The 25,472-nt window shown below is 40.3% G+C and overlaps 1 protein-coding gene across 1 annotated transcript in view; it reads right to left on the reverse strand.

Moving 5' to 3' along the window:
* The window catches only part of ryr2a (ryanodine receptor 2a (cardiac)), a 373,023-nt gene that overhangs the window by 71,021 nt on the left and 276,530 nt on the right, over positions 1-25,472 (reverse strand). The window contains 13 exon segments of the mRNA XM_042333111.1: positions 561-682; positions 2,263-2,327; positions 3,993-4,108; positions 4,542-4,665; positions 7,891-7,966; positions 9,333-9,410; positions 14,725-14,862; positions 19,073-19,162; positions 20,261-20,339; positions 21,094-21,257; positions 22,828-22,968; positions 23,794-23,884; positions 24,616-24,836. Coding sequence (XP_042189045.1) covers positions 561-682; positions 2,263-2,327; positions 3,993-4,108; positions 4,542-4,665; positions 7,891-7,966; positions 9,333-9,410; positions 14,725-14,862; positions 19,073-19,162; positions 20,261-20,339; positions 21,094-21,257; positions 22,828-22,968; positions 23,794-23,884; positions 24,616-24,836 — 1,505 coding nt within the window.

The following is a 25,472-nucleotide window of genomic DNA, read 5'->3' on the forward strand; positions in this document are numbered from 1 at the left end:
TGCTGGTGTTTTTCTCCACCTGAACCACTTTTCTCCACTTTATCCAACTCTCCTTCTCACTCTCCATAATCTTTAATTCTCCTCTTTTTCAAGCATCTAATTACTTTTTAAAATCTGGAAAGGACTCACCTCCAACAACGAGCTGAAGAAGAGAACTCCACATTCCAAATGTTATTCACAATTTCCATTCTCTACCCTTTTATGTTCGGCACACACACACACACAGAATTGGACTCTCTCTGCATAGGTCTTTCACTAAGGCTGGGTTGGCCATTATGCTTTGTTTGTTCAGTTAGCACAAATATGATACATCTGTCTGAATTTGTGGATGAAAACACAATGCCAAACCATGTACAGTTTTGTCCCATTAACCCACTCACTCACCCTGTTATAAGGTGATAATTGCACTGTGGGAGATGAAGCTGCAACAGGGGATACTGAGAAATAGATTTCCTGTTATCCCCGAACACTATCAATGTGCACTGTACTCTGAGGTGTCTGGACCCTAAACGTGAAAACCTCACATCCAAACGCACACTGAAAAGAGCGCTCGATGTTACCTTGTTACCATTTCCTTCTCCTTGTTCGAGGCGTGGCCCCCACTACTGAGAGGTCTACTTGCAGTGGACAAGAAGTAAAGGCGATGATTCTTAAAGTATTGATCGGTTAGAGGAAGAACAACCTGTGGAAATGAAATGAAATTCAAGCTGGTGCATTTCTGGAAATAAATGTACATCCACTGTGGCTAAAGCAGCAATATTCCAAAATTACAACACACTGAAGGAGTATGGGGAGGAACAGGATTATATAATATCGAGAATGCAAATTTTCCATGAGAAGGAAGCATCTTACAGCTTCAGGATGTTCTGCTGCCATCAGTGTTGGTGTAAACCCAAGAGAAGATAATGGTTTTCAAACATACATGGTGTATTATTATAAAGGGACACATCTTTATAATTATAGCCATCCTGATTTATATTTTCCTTTCAGTCCAAATTTACCCCCAAATTCAAATGAATTGGCTGCTCATCTTTTTTCTGCTTATAGGGTACTGCTGGCACACATCAACTGCCAAAAACAACATTCCCTTTCATTTCAAATCAGTAAAATACTTCAAGACGATTAATTTAATGTGAAAGGCAGCATTAATTTAAACTATTATGTTATATTAGTAATTTGTTAACAATAATAACATTACAAATAATCATTATCAAAAACAGCAGCTGGAAGGCAGGCAGCCTATTCTCAACGACAGGGAAGACATGAGTGTCAGTTTCACTCCCGTTAACGCCACACACAAGTGAATCTGATCTGACAGAATCAAACTACGTCATGTGCCGTTAGCATGTAAACAGCAGCAAAATAGTTTAAACATTTTATTCATGAAGACAGCTCCAAGGTGTGCTCGTGTTTATTAAAAAACATGTGAACACAATGATGCACATCGCCACGTTGTCCTGAAAAAGATACACAATTGGACCACCCTCCACACAATGATCAAGGCAAGGCTACTCCTGCCCTCAAACGATAATATCCTCTTCGCCTTCACTCCTGAAAATGTCAATTCTTTTCTGGACTACAGAGCTCCAGGCTCCCCATGTTAGTTCACCCAAGTGGCTGTTCTTCACTTGGATTGAGCAGGTGATTTGATCAAGAGAATGGGAAGTATTAGCAACATAGAAAAACAGGAACAGGAGGGAGTCATTCAATCCATTTTGCCTGTGTCACCAGTTTATAAAAGATCTGCCAAGATTTAAATCTCAATACCCCGCTCTTTTGCCTTACCCTTTAATACCACTATAATCCACATATGTGTCTTCTCTCTTTTAAACATCCCTATTGATTCTGTCTCTCGAGCTTTCTGATCCCATCCTTACTTAATGCCCACTGGATTCCCTGGATCCCGTATGGTAATGATGTCCCGAAATCCCAGGATTACAACCCCTAGTTCCAGTATTAGCAATGAAGGACTTATCTGTGCTCAGCGGATAATGGAATTTTCGAGCTAAACTCCTGATATGCAGTTAGAACCATATTTCCTGTATTTGCGTTCCCACTAGCACTGGGAAGTTCAATGGGAAGGACTGGGGAGGGAGGCTGGCCCTAGCCAGCTGGGTACAAGTAAGTCCTTCATTAAGAACATTAGTACTAATTTATGAACAAGAAGAAATGTGTTGCTTTTCCTTATCTTATTCTTGGGCAAATAAGAATGGGCTAAGAAATGATTCCAAATAGTATCCCCATAGTTCTAAAACTTTCTACCTTGGCAAAGAACTTGACTTCCTGTTCATGAGGGAACCTTTCTCCTTTACCTCTGGAACAAACATCTGGAAACAGGGACAAAAAGAGGACAGATTTACAAATAATTCAATGCCTCTCAAAGTCTAACCACTGAAGTTGCTACAATCTATAAAATATGCAATTTTTTAAAAATGCAGGATTTAAAAAGCAACATTTGGAAATTTGGAAGAAATCAGCTAAGATATTGATGATGCCAAACTTGTGGGAACAGGGTTAACTTGAGTCGGGAGTGATATCCCTGATGCAGTTCCAAGTACTGGAATAAGTAACCCCTCACATCCTTGATAAAGGAACACCGCGAATATTGACCGCAATATCATCAAATAAAGGAACATGGTTTACACTATTCTTCAATTAATGGATAATGTTCTCAACAGTGCAAATGGAACTCAGAATTCTATATTAAACATAATTTGATAATCTGGAAACAAGAACAGGTTTAAAAAATAAAACATATTTTTAAGTAGACTTTTCATACCCCCATTCCTCACCTCAGGTCAACTCAACCCCATACGCTTATTAATAATAATAATCCTTGCATTTGATATAGCCATATCACTTTGTTGAGACGTTCGAAAATGATTCAAAGCATATACTGTCATGTGAATTGACTGTGTATTTTGTGGGTGAACTGCAGTAGCCAGTTTCGCACAACAGTGTCTCACAAACAGCCATGGAATGATCAATTACAGATGTGCAGGTGACCTGCACTGAGACCACCAACAGCCACTCCATGATAAACAGCTTGTGCTGGCTTGTGATCAAGGGTGAACTGTAGTCCGATCTTGCCTTTCTTCATGAGGGGAACAAATTTCCTCCACACATTACTTTTGCCCAACAGAGTGGCTGAGAGTGGAGGCTTCCTGTGTGAGAACAGTGGGTGTGATCCTACATAAGGTGGCAAAAACACTTTGGGAATCCCAGCACCGTCCCTCCAAAAGCAATATTCTGCTTTGCATGTTCACGAATTGTTTTTTTTACCATCTTTGTTTTCGCCCACAAAATACACCGTATATTCTATGAAGCACTTTGAGATGTGTCTCAACACTTTGAGACATCTCAAAGACATGATAAGACGGTGTATCAAATGCAAGGATTATTATTTTTATTTTGACTCATGTTGAGTAAATAGTTGTTATTGCAAGGACCTGCCATCGCTGGCATTCAAGCCACTGTAATGACCCTGGAAGAAGGCCATTTGACCCATCGTATCTGTGCTGGCTCTTTTAAGAGCAATCCCTTCAGCATCAATACCACCTGGGATTGACTGCCATTGTGTGGATGAAGGAAAGCTCTACAGTCTGCTGTTGTCTCGCAGTCTATTCAAAATCAGAGCTCAACAAGCAGTGTAGCCTATTTTACATTAAATTAATCATTCTATTTCATAATCGGGTGGCTGTTTTGAAAACTGGTTAAAAAAAATGGGGTGGGGGTGTTTGGGGGCGGTGAAGAGAGAAGAAATATGCCATGTAACATTAAAATCATTGAACACTGACCAGGGTGGGGGATGAGAGAGAAGAGGAAGCAGTTAATATAATCCATTTTTCTGCATAACAAAAAAAATTGTTACATATTATGTTGCATTCTGCTGGTTTATTAAGAATATATATTGGAGCTGAACAGTCAGTCTGATGAACTTTGCATTCCAAGTGCTTTAGGTTCAAAGTGATGTTAATGTGCAAGGACTTTACCAAACTGCAGAATGTATTCATGAGCCTGATCCACGTATTTGATGAGCTGCTGAAGGAAGCTGTAGGCAAATCTCTTTTCAATTGAAGGTGTATCCAACTCCATGTCCTTTAATCCCCTGGGGACAAAACAAATGGCTAACATCAGAATTGTTCTCCTTTATTCCAATGGTACTTGTAATTTTCTTTTCTTGCTATTTCCTCTTCTGCCTTATAGATACCGTTCTATGGGCTCCGTGAGTACCTTACCCAAATGCAAATTTTTCATGCCTGGTTCCAGACATCAAGTGTCAGCAGGCTGTTTAACAGCAGAGAGTATCAAAGCCAAGACAATTTAACTATAGCTGGTGTTCTATGAAGTGACACTTCAGGAATCTTCAGATTGGCCTCTGATCTGATCAAGATGCCAAAGTCAGGGGGGAAGGAAATTCATGCCCAAATTCAGTCCTTAATAACAGATTGGAAACTGTAATTTTGTTTTGCAATGTGACAATATCATTTGAAATGTGGTACCTGGATTGGGTAAATGTGCCTTGCAACAGAGAATATTACCTTGAGACTGCGTAGCCATTGATCTGAAGAAACTTGAGAATTTCCTGTGCTTTCTCCCTGTCTCGGGATTTCTCCTTGGCTGTGAGTGTATCGTATGGCACCAACAGAGGATGGTTTCCTCCTCCTTTGAGGAACAACAGTAAGCAGAAACAGCAGCAAGAATCAGTTCCCTCCCATCACAATCCTTATTTCTCCTCTAGATGAACCCTCAAAGGAGGGTATGTGCCAGTGACTGCGCAGCTAATCTCATCCAGGGCATTGAGAAGGAGAGAGGAAGGGTGGGGTGTGGGGTAGTAGGAAGGCACTTGTTAGGTAGATCAATGATTCCCAATAGGAGGGAGGGAACATCAGCAAGTAAGTTAGGTTGCCCTGCTCTCACATATCTTTCTTTGATCTTGCAATGGGAAAACAATAGGTTGGGTATTCTGGAAGGATGAAATCAATGGGCTGATGGACCTTCTACATCCATATCTCTCATGTGATCTTGTGTGAAGTCCTAAGTGCAGATTATAGAATGAGGGGTTAGCGATGATCTGATCTTACACCGACCAACTGAAATGGATTATGCTACAGTGGGACTCGAAAGGGGGAATTGAGAAGGATGAATAACAAAATAAAGCTACATAGCAGATGTCACGTGCTCTGATTAGGAGTCCTCTAGGATGCTTGTTGTTAGAGGAGAAACAATTAAAGAGGCTTAAACTGGTCAGACTGCAAACCTTAAAGCAACTAACAACTGCCAAAATAAAAGCTACTTGAGGAATGGCACTTTTACCTTCATCAATAGCAAACGTGCCATTTCCTATACAGAGGAGGTGAACATCGAAGGAAAAAAAATAGAAAATGAACAATGCATCCATCTGTCAGTGTCTTATTGTATTGAAATGTCTCAAAGTGCTTCACACAATTAATTACTTTGAAACCTAATCACAATCATTATGCTGGCAAACACTGCAGTAGCCATTTCCAATAAACAGCAAGAGGAAGAATGACCAAGCAATTAACTGACTCAGTTGGTAGCACTCTCAACACTGAATCAGCAGATTGTGCGCTCAAACCCTATGTCAGCACTTGGAATGACATAGTCTCAGGTGACACTCCAGTGCGGTGCTGGGGTAGTGCAGCACTATTGGTGGTGCCGTCCTTCGGAGAGTCATAAAACTGAGGTCCTGTCTGCTTTTCAGGTGGACAATAAAGATCCCCTGGTGCAATTCAAAAAGAGAAGGTTACTCCCGGTGCCCTTTCCAACAATCCCTCAAATACAATTGGTCATTCACTTCATGGCTGCTTTTGGGACATTGCTGTGCACAAAATTGGCTGATGAGTTTGCCCACTAAACACACAGTCATTCCACTTTAGAATAAATCCTGTGAAGTGCTTCGAGACTCCTCCCAACATGAAAGGCCCTCTACAAAATATAAGGATTATGGGATATGCAATATTCGCCCAAACCATCAGAACAGAGAGAAGGGAACTTGGTTTAACAGCTTATCCAATGGACAGCACCTCTGACAATGCAGTGTTCCCTAAGTACTGTACATGAAGAGTCAGGCTGTACTTGTGAAGTTGGTCTCAAACCCATGATATAGAAGTAAGAGTTTTACCAAATGAGCCAGACATACACACTGAAATTTAAAACCTAGTGCGTGAACAATGACAAATATATTCAACAACAACAAGATTACATTTTTATAGCACCTTTCACGTCGGGAGGACATCCCAAGGCACTGGACAGTGTACAATATTTCAGACCCGAGCTGGGGTCAGGGAGGAAGAAAGTAGGGGAGGGGAAGGGGGGGTGGCCGCTTATTCATTATTAATATTCATTACAGAATTGAAACCAATTCAATTTGTTGCAGCCAAATGCTCGAAAGAGCTATTTTAAACAACAAAATGGCTTTTGTCGTTTAATAATTAAATTGGAACTCAACACAAAATTAAAAATAGCTCTCTCTTTGTAACATGAAGCAGATTAACTGCATCTTGAAATTTCTTTCAAAACTGCATTTTTCTTGAAAGGTAATTATTAAGTCAAGGTGGTTGACCCACTTATTTTCTTACAGATTGCTACTGTGATTTGTCTTCTCCTCTCTATATACAGAGGAGACACAATGGGGAACTGCAGGACACTAAAGGAATTGTAAGTGAGTCATAACAATGCAACATTAGTAGCTCCAGTGGAGATGTACATACAAAAGACTGATCCAATATTTCTAGCAAAATAAATTTACCTCCGTTTGTGTCTGATAATCACACATCTGCAGACAGTGGATAGAAGCGTCATGCAAATATTACAGAGTTAATGTGTGTTGAAATCAGTACACAAAGAGTTACTGGAAATCGACAGCAAAGACAGGGCACAGATTTGATTCTGTTCATTTTGATCAGCAAAAGAGCTGGGGCGAAAAATTCTTCTCATCACTAAAGGTTTTAGCTATACTCTTCTGAAGCTAAAATCGCACAGTTGACTCACATCAATATCACTACACTTAATGACAGGAATTCCTCAGTGAGGCATGAAAGTTATTTCCACTGGAGAAGGGACAATATATATCATAAAGATATCATAACGTTATTTTGTCAATCTGAAAACAGCAAGGCAGTGCAGCACTGGTGCATTGTACCATAGAGTAACTGATCATGGGTACATTCCTATTACCGTACACTCGCTCAGTAATTGAACCTCCGCATGGATAATACAAGGATGTATATAAATTGAATGACCAACATAAAGTGGAACCTAACAATAATATTTTTTACATTGGTGTAGCTTCTTTCACACCGGGAGGATGTCTCAAAGCACTTCACAAGGCGAAACCTTGGGCAAGTTTCCTTACTCCACACGCCTAATAATAATCCCTCCAAAACCAAAAACAATAATAAATTGGTAATTTTCAATCCACGACTGTTTGTGGGACATTGCTGTGCGCAATTGGCTGCCGCGTTCACCCACAAATATACAGTCAATTCACTTTACAGTATATTCTGTGAAGCGCTTTGGGACGTCCTCCCGACGTGAAAAGCGCTATATCAAATGCAAGGATTATTATTATTATTATTATTATATACTGTAATGTGTAGTGACTGTGTTTGTAGGCGAATGTCCAATGTCCAAGATGGACCATTGCACGGCTGCACCATATAAAACCTGGTGGCTCAGCAGAGAAGCACCAGTCTGTCAATGCAAGCAAGCAATGTGCAAAGATAAATCAATGCACATACAGAAATCCTCTCAGAACTGGAGTTCAGACCTCAGCCACCAAAGCACCAGGAGTACATGAAATCCAACTGACTAAAACCCAACTGGAAACAGCAATATACTGGATTACAATGCAACATACTTCATTACCTTTAACTTCCAGCTCAGTTTTCTTCTTCTTGGCCCAGATGTTGTGATAGTTCTCAGCTAGGAGCTCTGCCATGGCCTGCAATCCACCATAAGAACATATGCTCAATTACTTAAAAACAGTTAAAATCCTGTGGGGCATAATTTGTGGAAATGGGGAAAATTACAATCCACAAAGCAACATCCCATTTATAACAGAGTTCAGCATTAAAATCACAAGAGAGGAGAAGGTGATATCCTATTTTGATCCTTATAGTTCTGGCTGCTGCACACCAAACAGGTCACCCAGAAGTAATGCAGATTAGAATAACAATGATGATCCCCAGTTTTACATGGATAAGCTATGAAGAATGACTAAATAAACCAGGACTCTCTAGCCTTGAAGAAATGTTTGAGTAGACCAGCAATATCACTGTCCAAACTCTCACATGAAAAATGCCCCCTTGGGCAGGGCATCATTGCCTGTTGAACCATACCATGGCACAAGGGACTGCTTTATACTTATATAGTGTCTTTCTCATTAAGAGAATGTCTCAAAGTGCCAAGCACTGCTGTGTGGGCACCCAAGCCGGGGCGAACATCTCAAAACCTTTCAGTTTCTATAAAGTGTAGTGATTATGTATTGGTAGGTGAAAACAGCAGTCAATTTATGCACAGCATGTCCCACAAACAGCCATAAAGTGAACCACCAACTTTATTTAGGGGATCATTGATCAAGCCATGGGGAGAAACTTCCCTCTCTTATCGAATAGCGCCATGGGGTTTTAAATGATCACTTGGTCAAACAGGCCTTGGTTTATCATCTCATCTGATCCATGGCACCAACGACAATGTACAGGAGCGGCATCTAAGACAAAGTTCAAAGGTCTGATGTGGAACCGAAACCCATAATTTTCTGGTGAAAGTCCAGGTCTGGTGACTTACTGGAACTGAGCCAGGTTGACAGCAAAATAATAACACAAAGTGCAGTGATAGGTTACTGGGAGCAAGGCGTCTGCTCAGCTGTGGGCTGTGTGTGAGAGAAGCTAGACTGTGGGAAAAGATTCACTCTGGGTTGCTGGTAACAATCAATCTCACAACTACAATCCTTTTGGGAGTATGCAATCACCATCTGATGCAGCAGAAGAGAATGCAGCTCCTTCTTTCGAATAGAAACCATCGTTGAATTACTCTGCGAGGTGATGTTAAGAATGTAGCACCTTCAGCTTGATCTGGCAGTTTGTTGTAACTGGACACACTACGGTCTCAATTCCAAGTGATCAGTCAATAACATTCACTTAGCCGACACTGGGTACAGTGACATTAGGGTTGCACTGAAAAAATGGTTTCAACTTCTAAAGGCTTTTCATGACAACTCAACAATTACTTTCAACCACAGGTCACGCGCTCACTCACATAGAATGCAGGCAGAACACATGTCTTTGATAGCAATAGAGACAACTTACATGCAGGTCTCTGGAAAGTGTGACATTGCTCATGTCGATGGGTCGTGGGCTGTAGCCATGTGCAGAATCAACAGAAACCTGAATGACACATGCAAAGACAGTTTTAATGCCGGTCGGTAACAGAGGCACAATTTCCTTTTGGACCAATTTGAATAAAAATTACACCATATACTGCAGAAAGAGCCAGCAAAGCAGCATTCAGTAAAACAAAACAGGAAGGGAAATCTTACATCCACAAAATAACTTAATTTTGAAAGTATGGTATTTATTATTTTCTCCTCAAGCCTCAGAATATCTATTCTGTGTTACTGTGAGGTGAACCTTTGCCGGATCTCAAACAAAATAACCATAACTGTAGCCTGGCCTACCTATTACTACCTCTCCACATTGGCATAGCTAAGGTCAGAATTTCCCGCATGGGGGAAATCATGAGCGTAAACTTGCATCTTTCTACACTGCGCTGCAAGAAAGTGAAGTGACTGTACCAAACCATCCTTGAAAACATTGCTCCAATATTGTAGATTGGCCATAAATTTGATACACCCTTTGAAAGAAAATTTCCAGTAACCATGGTGTCCATTAACTGGTGAAAATGGCAAGTGACATGGCAGGTTTAACAATGAGTAACTATTGAACACACACATATACACACACACTGGACTGCTTTTGTGCTCAAAATCAGGCATCATCACTTTCTAAATCTCTCGGAAGCCATATTTATGCAAAATTTTCAAATAATAAGTTAGCTAGGATTCAGATTGTTTGGATTGAAAACCAATAAAACTCAGCTCACACCGATTCCAATTGCATGGAGCTCAAAGTGTAACACTTGTTAAATTTAACTTGACTTTTTTCTTGCTTTTATTGCCTCGCATTCTTTTTGATTTAGCCAAATGCAAGAGAATAATATTATCTGGAGACCAATTTAGACCAGTCTGTTTAATTGAACAAATCAATACAATTTGCATGTACATAATGCCTTTCAGTTGGGAAGATGTCTCAAAGCCCTTTATAGAGTTGGCTGGGCACCCAAGTTAGGGTGAGGAGGGATCTGAAGAGGGGAGGGGGAAAGATGACCGAATGCACAGTAAAAGAGGTAAACCTTAAACTGAGCTTTAAAAGAGGGAGGGAGGGAGCAAGTCGGAGTAACATCAGGAAGGAGTTCCAGAGAACAGAGGCAAAACAGCTGAAAACTCATCCAATGATACTGTGTGCCCTTGATTACAATTATACAAGGGAGGCAAGGTACTCTGATGACCAAGCTTAACATGTAAAGCTGTGAGCTTCCTCCCTACACTGCAATACAACCCATTTAAAAGGAGAAACTAATTTAAACATAGAGCTGCAAGAATATATTTTAAAATATCTACACACTGCTATCGGGGTCTATTATAATGCATCATATGTAAAGCACAAATTACAGTGCCTTTAAATAATTAATGACCAATGAAAAGAATTGGCAGTCAATTACATAATTTAAAGGCACTTGTAATGCCTTTAAATTATGTAAAAATGTACATGGTTTACTCATGGCACAAAAGAGGTCCCATTTTATTTCAATTAGAATTCACTTCTTGTCAATCTACATCTAATATTTTATGTGCAAGATACGAGACATCAGAGCTAAAGTCATTAATTTTAGACAACAGGCAAATTAAAGTGATGAGCTTTTGTTTAAAATGACATGGCACAAAAGCAGCTTAAGGTTAGCAGAACAGATGCTTATATCAGATGGAAACAAAATATAATAATAATCATCCTTGCATTTAATATAGCTCTTTTCACGTCTTCTAGACGTCTCAAAGCGCTTCACAGAATATACTGTAAAGTGAATTGACTGTATATTTGTGGGCAAAACGCAGCAGCCAATTGCGCATAGCAGTGTCCTACAAACAGTCGTGGATTGAGTGACCAAATTATTATTCTTTTTTTTGAGGGATTATTATCAGGCATATGGAGTAAGGAAACTTGCCCAAGGGTTTCGCCCTACCGGGAATCAAGCCCAGGTCTCTCGATTGCAATATATCAGCAACTGGGGGAGTAACATTTCAGGAGAAAATGAGACAAGTCACTGGGTAAAGCAAAGTTGCCCAAGGATCTGCTACTCAGGGATTAAGAATTGGGAGTAGATTGTGAAATTTTTTCATTCTATCCACGATCCACACCATAACATTTGGCACATCTTATGGAGTTTATTTAACAATTTGGAGTTTTCCCAATTTTAAGTTTAACTTGCTGGTATTTTGTCCATTGGGTTTGTCAGAAGGGATCAATGCATCTAATAATTAATTCTGCAATAAACACTGGGATTGGAATGGCATGCAGAAAGGATGTACAGAACACAATGAATAAAAGGTAATGCTGTGTATGTAATGGAGAAATAGAGAGCGAAGCTTTGTTACTGGCACTTCATACAGATGTTGTTGAATCAATGTTTGAAGTAGTCTCAATTTCTGCAAGTACAGTTTTTTTACTGTCAAATAGGACAACTGCACAGTGATAGAAATGCTAGGGAAATGCAGTTATATAAATCAATGCACATCAACCATATAACCATGTCCTTGACACACATTGGCGTTACCTTTTACACTGTGTGTGTTATCCTGCAGTTGAAATGTATCAGTTTATTATCCTCTTGAGCTTCTAGCATTTACAACAGGAAATATGTTCTAGATACATTTCCAAAAATCCTGTGTCAAGCATTTTCAGAGGTAGTATGGGAAAGCTTCTGAACAAGTGGTGACTAATCAACAGGATCTGTATACTACTGTTCCTCACACGTACCCATCTTCTATACTTGAACTAATGCCGAGTGATGTGAAAGCAAATAAAAAATGTCAAATGTTAGAAAAGCGCAGAACAAACTGTCCAACAGGCAACCGCGATCACTGAGAAATACAGAACCATAGAATTGTACAACACAGAAGGAGGCCATTCGGCACATCGTGTGTGCCGGCTCTTTGAAAAGAGCTATCCAATTCAATCCCATGCCCCCGCTCTCTCCCCATAGCCCTGCAAACTTGTCCTCCGAAAATAATTATCTACTTCTCTCTTAAAAGCTATTATCGAATCGGCTTCCACCACCCTTTCAGGCGATGCATTCCAGATCCGAACAACTTGCTGTGTAAACTCTCCTCACCTCTGTTTCTTTTAACAACTATTCTAAATCGGTGTCCTCTGGTTACCGACCCACCCATCAGTGGAAATAGTTTCTCCTTGTTCTCCTATCGAATACCCTCATAATTTTGAAACTTCTATTAAGTCTCCTCTTAACCTTTTGTGCTCCCAGGAGAATAATTCCAGCTTCTCTCGCCTCTCCTCATAACTGAAGTCCCTCATTCCTGGTACCATCCCGGTAAGTCTCCTTTGCATCCTCTCCAATGCCTCGACATCCTTCCTAAGGTGTGGTGCCCAGAACTGAACACAGTCTCTAACTGAGGCCTAAACAGTGTCTTATAAAGGTTCATCATAACTTCCCGACTTTTGTATTCTATGCCCCTATTTATAAAGCCTAGTATCCCATATGCTTTTTTAACAGCTTTATCTACCTGTCCTGCCACCTCCAAAGATTTACTTATATGAACCCCCAGGTCTCTCTGTTCCTTCACCCTGTTTAAGATTGTACCATCAGCTTATATTGGGTCTCCTCATTCTTCCTCCCAAAATGCATCACTTTGCATTTCTCCACATTAAACTTCTGCCATGTGTCTGCCCATTTACCAGTCTGTCTATGTCCATTTGCAATCTGCTACTATCCTCCTCACTGTTTACTGCTTTTCCTAGCCTAGTATCATCTGCAAATTTGGAAATTGTACTCCCTATACCCAAGTCCAGGTCATTTATATAAATCAAAAACAGCAGTGGTCGCAATACTGATCCTTTGGGGGACACCACTGCACACTTCCCTCCAGTCAGAAAAACAACCGTTCACCACCACTCTCTGCTTTCTGTCTTCCGAACAGTTCTCTATCCATGCTGCCACTGTCCCTTTAATACCGTGGGCTTCTATTTTCCTTACAAGTCTCTTATGGTGCACTTTATCAAACGCCTTTTGAAAATCCATATAAACAAGCTGTCAGGCCTCCTCACGCTGCTGGGCTCTCTGCTCAGGTCTTCAAAAAAAAATTCTAAATGGATCAGACAGCATAACAACAAAGTGCAAATAGAGATAACTGGCACAACCCAATCTGCTGGTTGCTGGGAGCAATGGAATACTTGGAAAAGTTATATTAAAGTAATAGAGAGTAATGAATCCCCATTGCCTGATGCATGCTGTAGAAACTTCAATCCAGCAAGTTATGGTGGTCAAATCTACCTTTTAACTGTATCAAACTAGCTGTAACATCATCAGTGTTAGTGAAAAATAGAGAGCAAAGCTTTGTTACTAGCACTTCATACAGATGTTGTCAATGCTTGAACGGTCGTGGAACAACTATAAGAGGTTTGTCCCAATAAACTGCAGATGTTCCACCACACCAGTCAGAACCTGACAAGGCGCAGACAGCTCAGTCAGATCACTTCATTGTCAGAGAGAACCACCACACGAGTGTGATACCCTGAAGCCTGAAATCAAGACTTATCACTAACAGACCAGCAACAACAACAAAACTTGCACTTATATCGTGCCCTTCATGCAGGGTATAGTCTCGGAGCACTGAATGGAAAGGGGGAGAGAGAGAGAGAGAAAAGAATAACAGACACAGCCTAGAAAGAGAGCAGTGCTGACATGCCCGCTGGATAATAACAGAATTAAAGGAGAGGTTAGATACAAATGCCTTTACACAGAAAGTGGCTGCAATTCTCTGCCACTAACCACAGTTGAAGCGAAGTCCATAAATTATCATAAAAGGGAAATAGAAGAGGAAGAAGATTAAAGGGTTAGCGAGCCAGCAGGAGAGTAGGATAAGATTAGGTGACTCATGTGGAGATAAACACAAGTGCAGGCCTGACAGCTTGTTTCTGTACTGTAATATTCTATGAAACAAAATGACCTATTGGGTCAAGGAAGAGGGGAATAAATAGCTCAGTGCCACCATTAAACAACAACATCATTATCTTGCATTTATACAGTCCTTCACGCAAGATAGTGTCTTGGAACACCTCACATTGGCAGGGTTGCTGAGCAAGGAAGAAGGAGGAAAGGAAGATGACTATAGGCACAGATGAAGCGGTAGATGTTCAGATGGATTTAGAGACATATAAAGAAGGGGCAAAACAAATGGGCAAGGAGTCCCAGAGATTAGGGACAAAGTGGCTGAAGTCACTCGTGTAGCAGGTCAGTGTCAGCTGAGCGAAGGGGGCGAGTTTCGTGCAGCTTCCTGCTGTTCTGGAACAAAGAAGCAAGATTACCAACCAGTGGCAAATACAACCAAAGTCTTCATTTAGACTTTACCTGGCTTGACTGAGATATTCTACGTGTCCTGTTATGTAGAGCCATGGTTTCTCCATCTCGTGTCCTCTCGATTGTCCAGCCCCAAGCCACCATTGTTTTCAGGGATTCCTTTATCGGCCAACGATACACTTCCTTGTCCTGTGATTTACAATACATATTATATATATTATACACACTGTATATTCCTTCAATGGTATTCCAGTGAAAATGGTACAAGTTATAAATAAATAAATCTTTGAATATTAGACAAAGAACTTATCCTATTACTAATTTTAAAACCATGCAAATAAAATTTCACCCAATTACAATGTTCTGCAGGTTTTTTTTAATATATCGATGACTTATTTGAAAGCAGAGCGAGGGATGAAGGCAGTTTTACAAATGAGCTCCAGAGATGGGAGCAAAGTGGCAGAAATCTATCTTCTGAAGAAGGAGCAGAAGGAATGGGCCCCTAGATGCAAACTGATGTTACCAAAGTGTGGACTGGTATCCGGAGAGAAGATAGGTTAGACTGAGTGGAAATCTACCAGTTTTCCATTAACATTACAAATTCACCTGATAGTCAGATGACACTTAGCAAAACAATATGCATACACAGAGCTCTGCTTTGCCATAGCTGACAGTGACTAAGGTTTAAGGGGCTCAGTTTCTCCCCCCCATCGCCCACCCAAAAAAAAACATTTTTAGGTGTTTATTTTTAAAACTGGAAAAGGCAAAAGATGTCAAAACTAAAAAGGGAAGAGACCTAAAATAAAAGGATGAAGTAGAATAGTTTAAAAGAGATCACTGTATGAGAATGCCAGAACCTGCAATAAGTGATTAAAGTATTAATTGAAAGCTAGCAGCTAACCCTGAGATCTCCGAGATTAATCCTGATATGAACTGCAGAAGGCCTTTCTTTTGAGTTGACGTCTGCGCCATGCTTCAAATTAATCCAGGTGAACTCAAAATTCTGATATAAATTTATGTACGCGTGAGTGGGAGGGAGAAAGAAGTCAGGACTTTTCTCCAATTTGGATTAGATTCAGATCAGCCCTGGATCTAAACTTCCCAGGATTCACATTGTGGGATCTAAAATACGGGAAGCGTAACATTGATTTGCAAAGGATTTGTATTATTTGATTTCTACCAGTAACCAGATGAGCATCACCCCATCTCAGAGGAACTGCACTGCAATGCAGTCACCCTCTAGGGATATTGAGTGGTGTTTACAGAAAGCATACCTGGTTACTAGCATGATTCAATATTTACAAATCCTTTGTGAATCCAGGATATGACTGACTCATGCATTTAGGTCACCTTTCATACACAAGAGTGACCATCTGTTACTTTGTCTGACACGTATACACCTGCATTGCAACAGATCTACAGTAAGTCTTCATAGGTCTGCATTTTCCTTAAGAACTATCACAAGATACGGGAATGAAAAATAGCCGTTCTTCCCCATTCAACCCATTCCTTCCACAAATGGTGTGCAATGCATTCCATTGAATGCATCTTGGATTCTATCCAATCTCTTTAATTTGAACATTTCTCATCAATCCACTTTCTTTCCCATGTAACCTGAACATAACAAAATATCCGCATCAGAGCCCTCACTCACTTGGCCTGCCCTCACTTCTGCAACATCACCCGACGCATTTACATCTTCAACACGTTCAAGCTTAATCTGAAATCCTGCTTTTTGGACTCCCCAGCTCCTCTCCACATCAGGAACAGACAGACAGAACTCTGCAGCCTGTGTCTTCTGCACAAATTCCACCAGACTATCACACTCTCCTCACACCCACCAAACCCCCCACCACCCCTTGCTCAATTGGCTCCACTAGCTCCCACGCCCCAGAGCTTTCAGTCCTTCTACGCCTTCTCTCTGGAACTCCAGCCCAGAGTTCCTCCACCTCACCGCCGACCTGCCCACCTTTAATGTACCTTTCTTTTTAACTTCTCTTTTCGCCCACCCCACTCAGATCACCCCAACCTCGACTCCCAGTCAGCTGTGTGAAGTTGCTATGAGATGCACCTCCTGACTTGAAAAAGTGCGACATATGAACTGTTGCTGAATCTATCCTTAGAACCGAATTTGCCAGATTTCTTAATAAAAACTGTAATGAGCAAAACATCTAAATTTCCATCTATTGACTTTCAATATTTGAATGCATTTACTGCATTCTTCAGAACATTCAATGTTTTGCAAATTGGATACTTACATATTTCGTATTAAGAAATAATATACAGGGCGAAACCTTGGGAAAGTTTCCTTATGCTACAAACCTGATAATAATCCCTCAAGAAATAAAATGAATAATAATTTGGTCACTCAATCCACAACTGTTTGTGGGACACTGCTGAGCGTAATTGGCAGCCGCGTTTTGCCCACAAATATACAGTCAATTCACTTTACAATATATTCTGTGAAGTGCTTTGAGATGTCTAGAAGACGTGAAAAGCGCTATATCAAATGAAAGGATTATTATTATTTTTTGATATAGCACCGTATCACATCCTTGAGACGTCTCAAATCCAAAACTAATTTCCATCCCACTCATTTTCCACCCTCTGAAACATTGTTAATCACAGAGTTAACAAATATAAATAATTATTACCAGGTTATTGTGTTTTCCATACACAAGGCAACCAACTATTTCTATTTGTAACTCAACCATATGTACATGTGTCCAGTTGCCCTTTTGCTCTTTTTTTCTTCTCTGAAGCATTGTTAATCACGAATCACAACACTCCACAAATATCCTCCGTTGGGTCATCTTAAACAATTACTTTTCCTATAAATAATAATAATCTTTGCATTTGATACAAAGCTCTTCCTGAGTTTAAAACACAAATTATACTCATATCTTTGGAAGCAATGCTCAGTCCAAGTTAAACTAATCTCACTGCAGAGAGAGAAAAACACAATTCCAAGCCCTGGAAGTCTGAGATAAAAGCACAAAAAAAAATTGTTAGTACACAGCAGTCTGAACAGAAAAGACAAATCAATAGAAATATAGAAAATACAGGAGAAGACAATTCTATATGTCTCACTCTCTCTCATAGCCCTCAATGATTTGTTTATTAAATAGAAAGTCAATGTCCCTGGCCACAATGTAAGGTGCTTATAGGCATGAAGTGCTTTAAACTGAACATTGACATTTCATAATCTCTTAAGAAATATGCAAAACAGAAAATATTTATATTGCCAAGTCATTGTGTTTTCCATGCACAAGGCAATCAACTATTTCTATTTGTAACTTAACCACACGTACCTGTGTCCAGCTGCCCTTTTGCATAGTTGGCTACATTCACCTCTCTTATGCCTCCTCTTTTACAATAAAATGCATAGTCAACCCCAGAATCTCTCTCCACTACCCCCACAACCATAATTTGAACAAGTCAACTGCCAATCTGCACTGATACCTGCGCAGAGGATTTACTGACTCAGAACAATATTCTACTTTTTTATATAAAACAACAAGTTACATTTGTATAAACTCTTTCACGTCGGGAGGATGTCCCAAAGCGCTGGACAGTCAAGGATGTGCACCCGAACTGGGGTTTAGGATCAGGAGAGAAGAATGGCAGGGAGGGTAGGAGTAGGAGGGCGCAGTCGAAGAAGACGCTCTTGAGATGGACCTTATAGGAGGCAAGGGGGGAGGGGGGCAAGGTGAAGGGACTGTGGGAGTTCCAAAGGCCCGGCGCAGAACGTCTGAAGGCAGGGCTGAGGACTTGAAGCAGACCAGAGTCCGCTGAGCAGAGGGAGAGGACTGGATGGTCTGGGGTTAGCAGGTCACAGAGGTAGGGAGAAGCAAGGCCATGGAGGGCTTTGAAAACAGCAACGGAGAAACAGGTTTTTTTATGCGCTATTATAAGACTGTAAAACTGTGAAGTGTCTGAGGAGTTACAGAAATATCTGCCCTTGTGATGTCTAGGAGGATCACACTCCTGTCATTGGTATTTTAAGGGAGAATTAGTGGTAATGAAACAGTTAGCAGATCCTTACTTGATGGCTCACTGTTGTATAGATCAGCAGGTGGTTGCTTAAGAGCTACTCTCACTGCCTGGGAGCTGTCCTGCAATCACTTTTCAAATAGCTGGTGCACAAATACGATAAACCCGACCATTTCAATCTGATCACACCAATTCTCACACTCTTTTGAGAACATATTGCATCTGTCTAGTGTAAAGGCTGCTGGAAACAATGGGGAAATCTGATGGCATTCTCCAGGGAAAGTCTAGCAGTCTGCTCCTCCTCAAGTGTACCCTTCAATAAGATTTTGCACAATTCCTGGGTATCCATTATACTCTGCCTACTCGCTATTGTGTAAAGGTAAAACAATAATTGCTTCCCACCTACCTTTTCAGACAGAAGTTTGAACGGTTTTAACAAAGAATGAACCTTGGCAGCCTCACCACATGTTTCACCATAGACCCATCCATTAGCAAACTGGAAAAAGAATGCAACCCAACACAATGTTAATCTGACGTAATTGGGATATGGGCATCAGCCAAGGTCGATCATTTCTGTTTATGCAATGCATTAAAGATATCTACTGGATTATTGAAAATGGCACACTGGTATAATGTGCTTTAATTTTGCTGGCCATTAGAAAGGTAAGAGAAAGGTTAAGGGACAAAATTTTAATAATAATAATCCTTGCATTTGATATAGCGCCTTATCACATCTTTGAGACGTCTCAAAGCGCTTCACAGAATATACTGTGAAGTGAATTTACCGTGTATTTTGCAAGCAAAACGCAGCAACTAACTGCGCACAACAGTGTCCCACAACCTGTCGTGGATTGAAATTGTCCAGGTGGCAAGTTCTCAATTGTGGGATTGATGTCGGTGGTAGGGTGGGGTGAGGGCATGGGGGGGCGGGTACTAGGTGCCTTCTGCAAGAAGGTACGGAGATGTGGACGACAGTTTCACTTGGAGACCTTGTGTGTCTCATTCTGGTTTACTCAGCAATCCAAAACTGGATGCAGCTTACTGACAGTAAGCTGCATCCTTACCATCTCAGACAGGGGGAGGGAAGACCAAGAGATGTAAAGAAAACAAAAGCAAGGCAGATAAGACAACAGAAAAAAAGAATCATTTTCACAAAGAGAAATATACCAAAATTAACATCATGATAATTGAGGGAATATGTTAATAAATCTTATTTGTAGGCTTCACTATATTTTTTAAAACGATGTAGCACTATTGGGAGTATATTAGTATATTAGCACTACAGTATATTAGCACTGTAGTATATTAGCACTACATCACGGCAATGTTGGCTCCTTGGGTCAGTCCTCATGCCAGTGAATTCCTGATCTCAGTTATGTTACTGTAAGGAGGTGCTGAGCACAAATGAAGCATCTCTCCACAGCTCCTCAAATTATTCTAATGTCACTTGCTGTCTGAATCATAGTAGCATTGTTCGAGGCCTGGAAACAGATTGCCCTTTCAGTCTCAATTGGTGAGATCCCCCAAGGAGCTGAGAAGAATTGGAAAGAAAATCAGGGGAATTCACATCTGCTTTAAAACCCAAACATCTTACCTTTTCCATTGTCCATTTGTCATGACTGTGTTCTGCATATTTGTTGATAAAATAATCTAACTTTTCTGGAAGAGTCGTACTGGAAGGGGAAGGGAGGAAGAAAATGTACATTTAACAACTGTAATACAGCAATTTGTTATAGAAATGAGCTGGAATTTCCACTTGCTGATGACAAAGACCAGACAGTATGAGTGTTGACAATATATTTTCTTCATCATTTCTGATGACTTTGTGGTAAACTGAATTTCAGGTTTCAAACCAACTCTTTTGAGTAACACTAAAATGTATCACCAAATCTTCACATGAGGTATTAATTGTAAGATTCACAACTCCAGACCTTATAGGTACTCTTAGCAATTCAGATTTGGAAGAAATAACAAAAGAGGTGTTCTTTCCCCAGCCTATAGAAATTACTTATTCTAAAAAGGGAAACAGAGGATAAGATCAAATTGGATCCAGGCAAATGCATCACTGGCACATCAAGAGCTACATGAGTATTACAGGTTGTACACTGGACCTTGAGGAGGTCTCTTTCATCATTTTGGTGTTAAATACGATGGAGGCTCCCACTGTCTATTGTTATTCTACTCCACAATCTTGTTAGTTCTGCTTGATTCTTATCCTATTCTTCATTTAAAGGCTATCTATGAGCTTACCCCTTGGCCTATTTCTTGTCATCAATAGTCTAAGTGTTGATGGTGAAGAACATCCTAAACAAAGCTGATAGCACTTGTTTTTTTAATACAGGTAATAAAGATGTGATACAATGAATTATAAACAGAAACATCCACACTGCTGTCTTTGCAAAGTGTTCAGAAAGTCTCAAGTTATACCTTGAGGTGTCTACAGGTTGTGGATTGAAATTTCCCTCCGTATCCACTGAGGACTGCTTCTCCATCATTGCCACATAGTTGGATTCCATGTAGTCTGGGGGTAAGGCCCCTGCAACTGCACTCAGACAGGGTAGAGCTAACTTAAACAATTCTTGTTCATACTTCTGCAGAAACAACAACAAATTACATTTGTATAGAGCCTTTCACATAGGAGGACATCCCTAGTTAGGCGCTGGACAGTTAGGGAAATACAGCAAATTGCAGTGGAACAACAAGATATCCATTTCATTTCATCAACCAAAACAAATACAACTCATTTCACAATAATTAAAAAAAATTCCCAGGAATCATGAATATGAATATGCAACTGGACCTAAGCATCAAAATTTTTGTTGAGAATGGGGTGTGCGGGGTGATATTTCTGAACGAGAATCCTCAATATGAAATCCAGGTCACACTAATAGGAACTCCTTCCCATAACTAGAAGTACATCATACCAACCAGTGATTTTGCCCACTAACGTTGAACATACTACAATATTGCTAGAAAAAAGCCAAATACAAATGCAATCTTTTGCATTGCACAAGAATATCAGAAAGTTACAGGCAGTGGTGTGTTGCCATTAAAATTGGGAAAATCAAACACTGGCCAAAGTTTGGTTACAAGACTTAAATGTGCTTACATAGCAAACCTCAATCTAAAAAGAAAAATCCTCTTAGGAAAAAATAATATTTACTGTGATAGTGTTCCCTCTCAAACAAGTGAAGTTTGTGCCCTTTCCATAACACAATATATTCAGTAATAAGTGATAGCAATGTGTAGGGATGCTTAATGGTGAGATGATGAATACATCACTGAGAAGGGCAAATAACAGCTCAGCACAGGGAGAAGATTCATGTACAACAGTTTACATCAGGTATTCTATTATATCACAGAATAAAACTTACAATGCAGGAATTTCTATTTTATTTTAAGACTGGTTGATCTGCATTTTGATCAGGGACTGCTATAAAGGAGAAAGGTGCTTTTTACTTTGCACGCCTTTATGTGATATGCCTCTCCATTCCCCAGAGAGAAGATTTATCTGCTGTCTGAAGATCTTATTAAGGGTGAATAAAGTTACAAATTACAGGGCAGACACAGGCCAATACCTGTACATCATAATAACTTAATTAAGTTGCTATCTCCCGGACGTTTTGGAACTCTAAATGTTCTACGAATACAAAGGTACATTAGCAGTGCCAGCGTGTGGACCCACCACTCACCATCAGCAATACATTCCCTGCTTTTGCGGCCCAAATTCAGTTTTAAAATCCATCGTCATTTACAATGTCAATGAGCCACAAAAATAGACAAGCCAATTATCCCAGAGATAAACTGTTAGCTTATACTATTCCAGAGCATTGCAAGGGAATCTGTGGGTAATTCATGTACTCTACCCATTCATCATTTGTGGGATTCGAGCATGATTCATTCCACCAATGTCCACTCCCTCTATTCAGTGGTGATCAATGGCTGTTGATCAGGAGAGGGGACATTGGCTGCTTGTCTAAACTCTTCTAACCCAGGGGATGACATGGCAATCACAGTAACTGACATTTATTGGTACAGCGTTTACTGCTGTTAAGAAATGTAACCAAATTAATAAGGAAATAAAGAAGGGCAATCAGTATTAACAAAACAATGCACTCAAGGTTAGGACATGGTAGAAAGGTTTAAGATCGTGGTTCCTACCTTCTGGGACAGGGCATCAAAAATACCCCAGAACAACTTCCTTGACAAGTGAAGTTCTTCTTCTGAGGATGCTCCAAAGTTCCCCCACCCTCCTGGGAGGCAGTAATATTTCCAACACCTCTCATAGTGGTTGGTTAGTAACTGCAAGGTATTGAGTAATATTTAAGCTAAAAATAAATTCTCATATTTTCAACAAACAAAAATTCTCATTTACATATTTCTGTAGGACCTTTCACGTCAGGATGACGGCAATAAAGCACTTTACACAGCTCATGCTGCTGATTTTCAGAAATCACAAGATGTTTGTTTGCAAATCATACTTTGCAGATATCCCCAAACTCAATTTCACAAGCCATGAACGGAAGGGACAATTATCTCTTATAATATAATAATCTGCATTTGATAGAGCACCTTTCGTGTTAGTAATACATCCCAAAGTGCTTTGTGTTATTTATTGTAAAGTGCAATGACTGTATGTTATGTTGACAAATATGTACAGGGCAATGTCTGACAAACTGCCATGAACTGAATGACCAATTTTATCTGAAGGATTGTGGCCAGGCCACTGGGAGAAACTCGGTTCACTTTCAAACATGCTACAGGATCTTTTACATTCACATGAACAGGCAGACAGGACCTTGGTTTAATGTCTATTCAATGCCTCATGTGAGGGATGACACCTCCAGCAATGCAGCACATCACTCACACTGTATTGGAGTGTCAGCCTAGACAACGGTCAAAGTCCTCATGTGCACTTTGAACCCACAATCTTCTAACTCAGAGGTGAAAATCAGATGAGCCAGGCAGACACATACAACTTCCCATCTTGTAACATATATCGTAAATCAGACCTTGCAAATGAACATCCATGCTATATGCTTTACTTGTTATGCAGAAGAGTCAGCCATGGTTAGAGCTGTAACTCAGAAAAGATGTAAGTAACATGTAAGCAGAATATGATCTTACCTTGAGAGGCATTTTTGCATGTTCATTGAGGAGAGGAACATCGAACACTAGTCTCCTCAACAGGTGCTGCATCATGGATGGTCGTAATTGACTGTGCAGAAATGGAGGGTCTCAGAGTGAGTATCATTCATTCTTAAAACCCACAGAAAAACAATTCTTCACTGCTTTTGTGACAAATTAAATATTGCATTTATGCCCCTGATCTTAAGTAGCAATGATGATTTTAAAAATCCCAAAGAGAATAAGTTGAAAACAAAATCGAGACAGAAACAGAGATATTTCCCCCCCACCCCCTAGATTGTGCCTATACTCCTCACTGGAGGGACTTGTACCTGACAGAACAAATTTCACACTAGCTTCTTTATTTAAAGTCAGCTTATCTGACACCCATGGAAACTCATCACCACGCTCAAGAGTATCCAAACCAAACTACCAAGAGTTTGATATGTGCATGGAAATTACTCTCCGTCTTGAATGGAATGCACAATCTCTCTGGAGGGATGTGTCCTGTTTACCTAATCCTGGAAACATTTAATCGCAAAGCCAAAGCTTGGGGATCCCAGAGTGTGCATTGGGTACAGCAGGAAGTGTAATCAGTTTTAAAACAAAGTAGCTGGGGAGTCATGAATGAGATAGCAAACCTCAATCAGCACTTGCTTTTTTAAAGCACCTTTCACGTCGGGAGGACGTCCAAAGGTGCTGAATCAGTCCTTTTGTGATTATTGCAAATTAGACCTCAATGTTGTTACACCACAGGCATACATATCTGGAACTCAGTAATCCCCATTTCACTGGTAACCCTAATCAAAACTTTTGACATACCTACAGATTGCAAGCAAGCATTCTTCAATTGCATCTCTCTGAGCCTTCGTGAGAGAGCATCCCTTCGACAGTCTGTACACAGTGTGCAGCAAAGAATCGATAAGGGAGGCATGGTGTTCCGTGCCAGCAAAGAGTGGGGCACACTTAGTTAACAGCGGCAAAACAGCAGTACATAAATATCGATTCAGTGCCAATGCCATGTCTGTAGCACTCAGGGCAGCCTAAAGACAAAAGAGTGGAAAAAGAATGGTTATGTTTCCAGTGACAACATTAGGTTTCTGTAGTACTCCTGCAGACAGACCTCTGATCTTTCCAAAGTCCTGTCCAGTAATTCATCCTTATTCACTATTCTTTCCCACACTATTATCTGTTCCTTTTCAAATTCTTTTCAATCATTGTCCTGATCCCCGACTGTTCAGCACCTTTCGACGCCCTTCCAATGTGAAAGGTGCTTTACAAATGTAATTTTGCTGTTGTTGTTATAGTCTTGGTGCAAAAATTACACGTTCTGATGTCCATCTGTGGGAAAAAGATATTTTCTGACCTCCCCCTTAATGACAAGCCTGAGTGTGTACCCTCTTGATTCATATATTGGTACAATAGTCTGCTGGGGTCATCAGGAAAGACTGAAAAGCAGTTGGCTCCCCAGGGCAGATGGACATGAGATAGGTTAATGTGTGGAGATTTATGAGGTCAGTACACTGTTGGCAGGGGTCACTTGAAAGGGAAGGAAAGTTTGAGCAAGTAGAGATGGGGATCACAGTAGAAGGTTAAAGAGGCAACTGACCAGGACAAAGTTAAACATGCTAAGAGTTTCTGGAGGGTTTAAGGAAGAGTATTTACTTCGGTAAAATATA

Source organism: Callorhinchus milii, unplaced genomic scaffold (genome assembly GCF_018977255.1).
Source record: "Callorhinchus milii isolate IMCB2004 unplaced genomic scaffold, IMCB_Cmil_1.0 Scaffold3, whole genome shotgun sequence".
NCBI lineage: Eukaryota > Metazoa > Chordata > Chondrichthyes > Chimaeriformes > Callorhinchidae > Callorhinchus > Callorhinchus milii.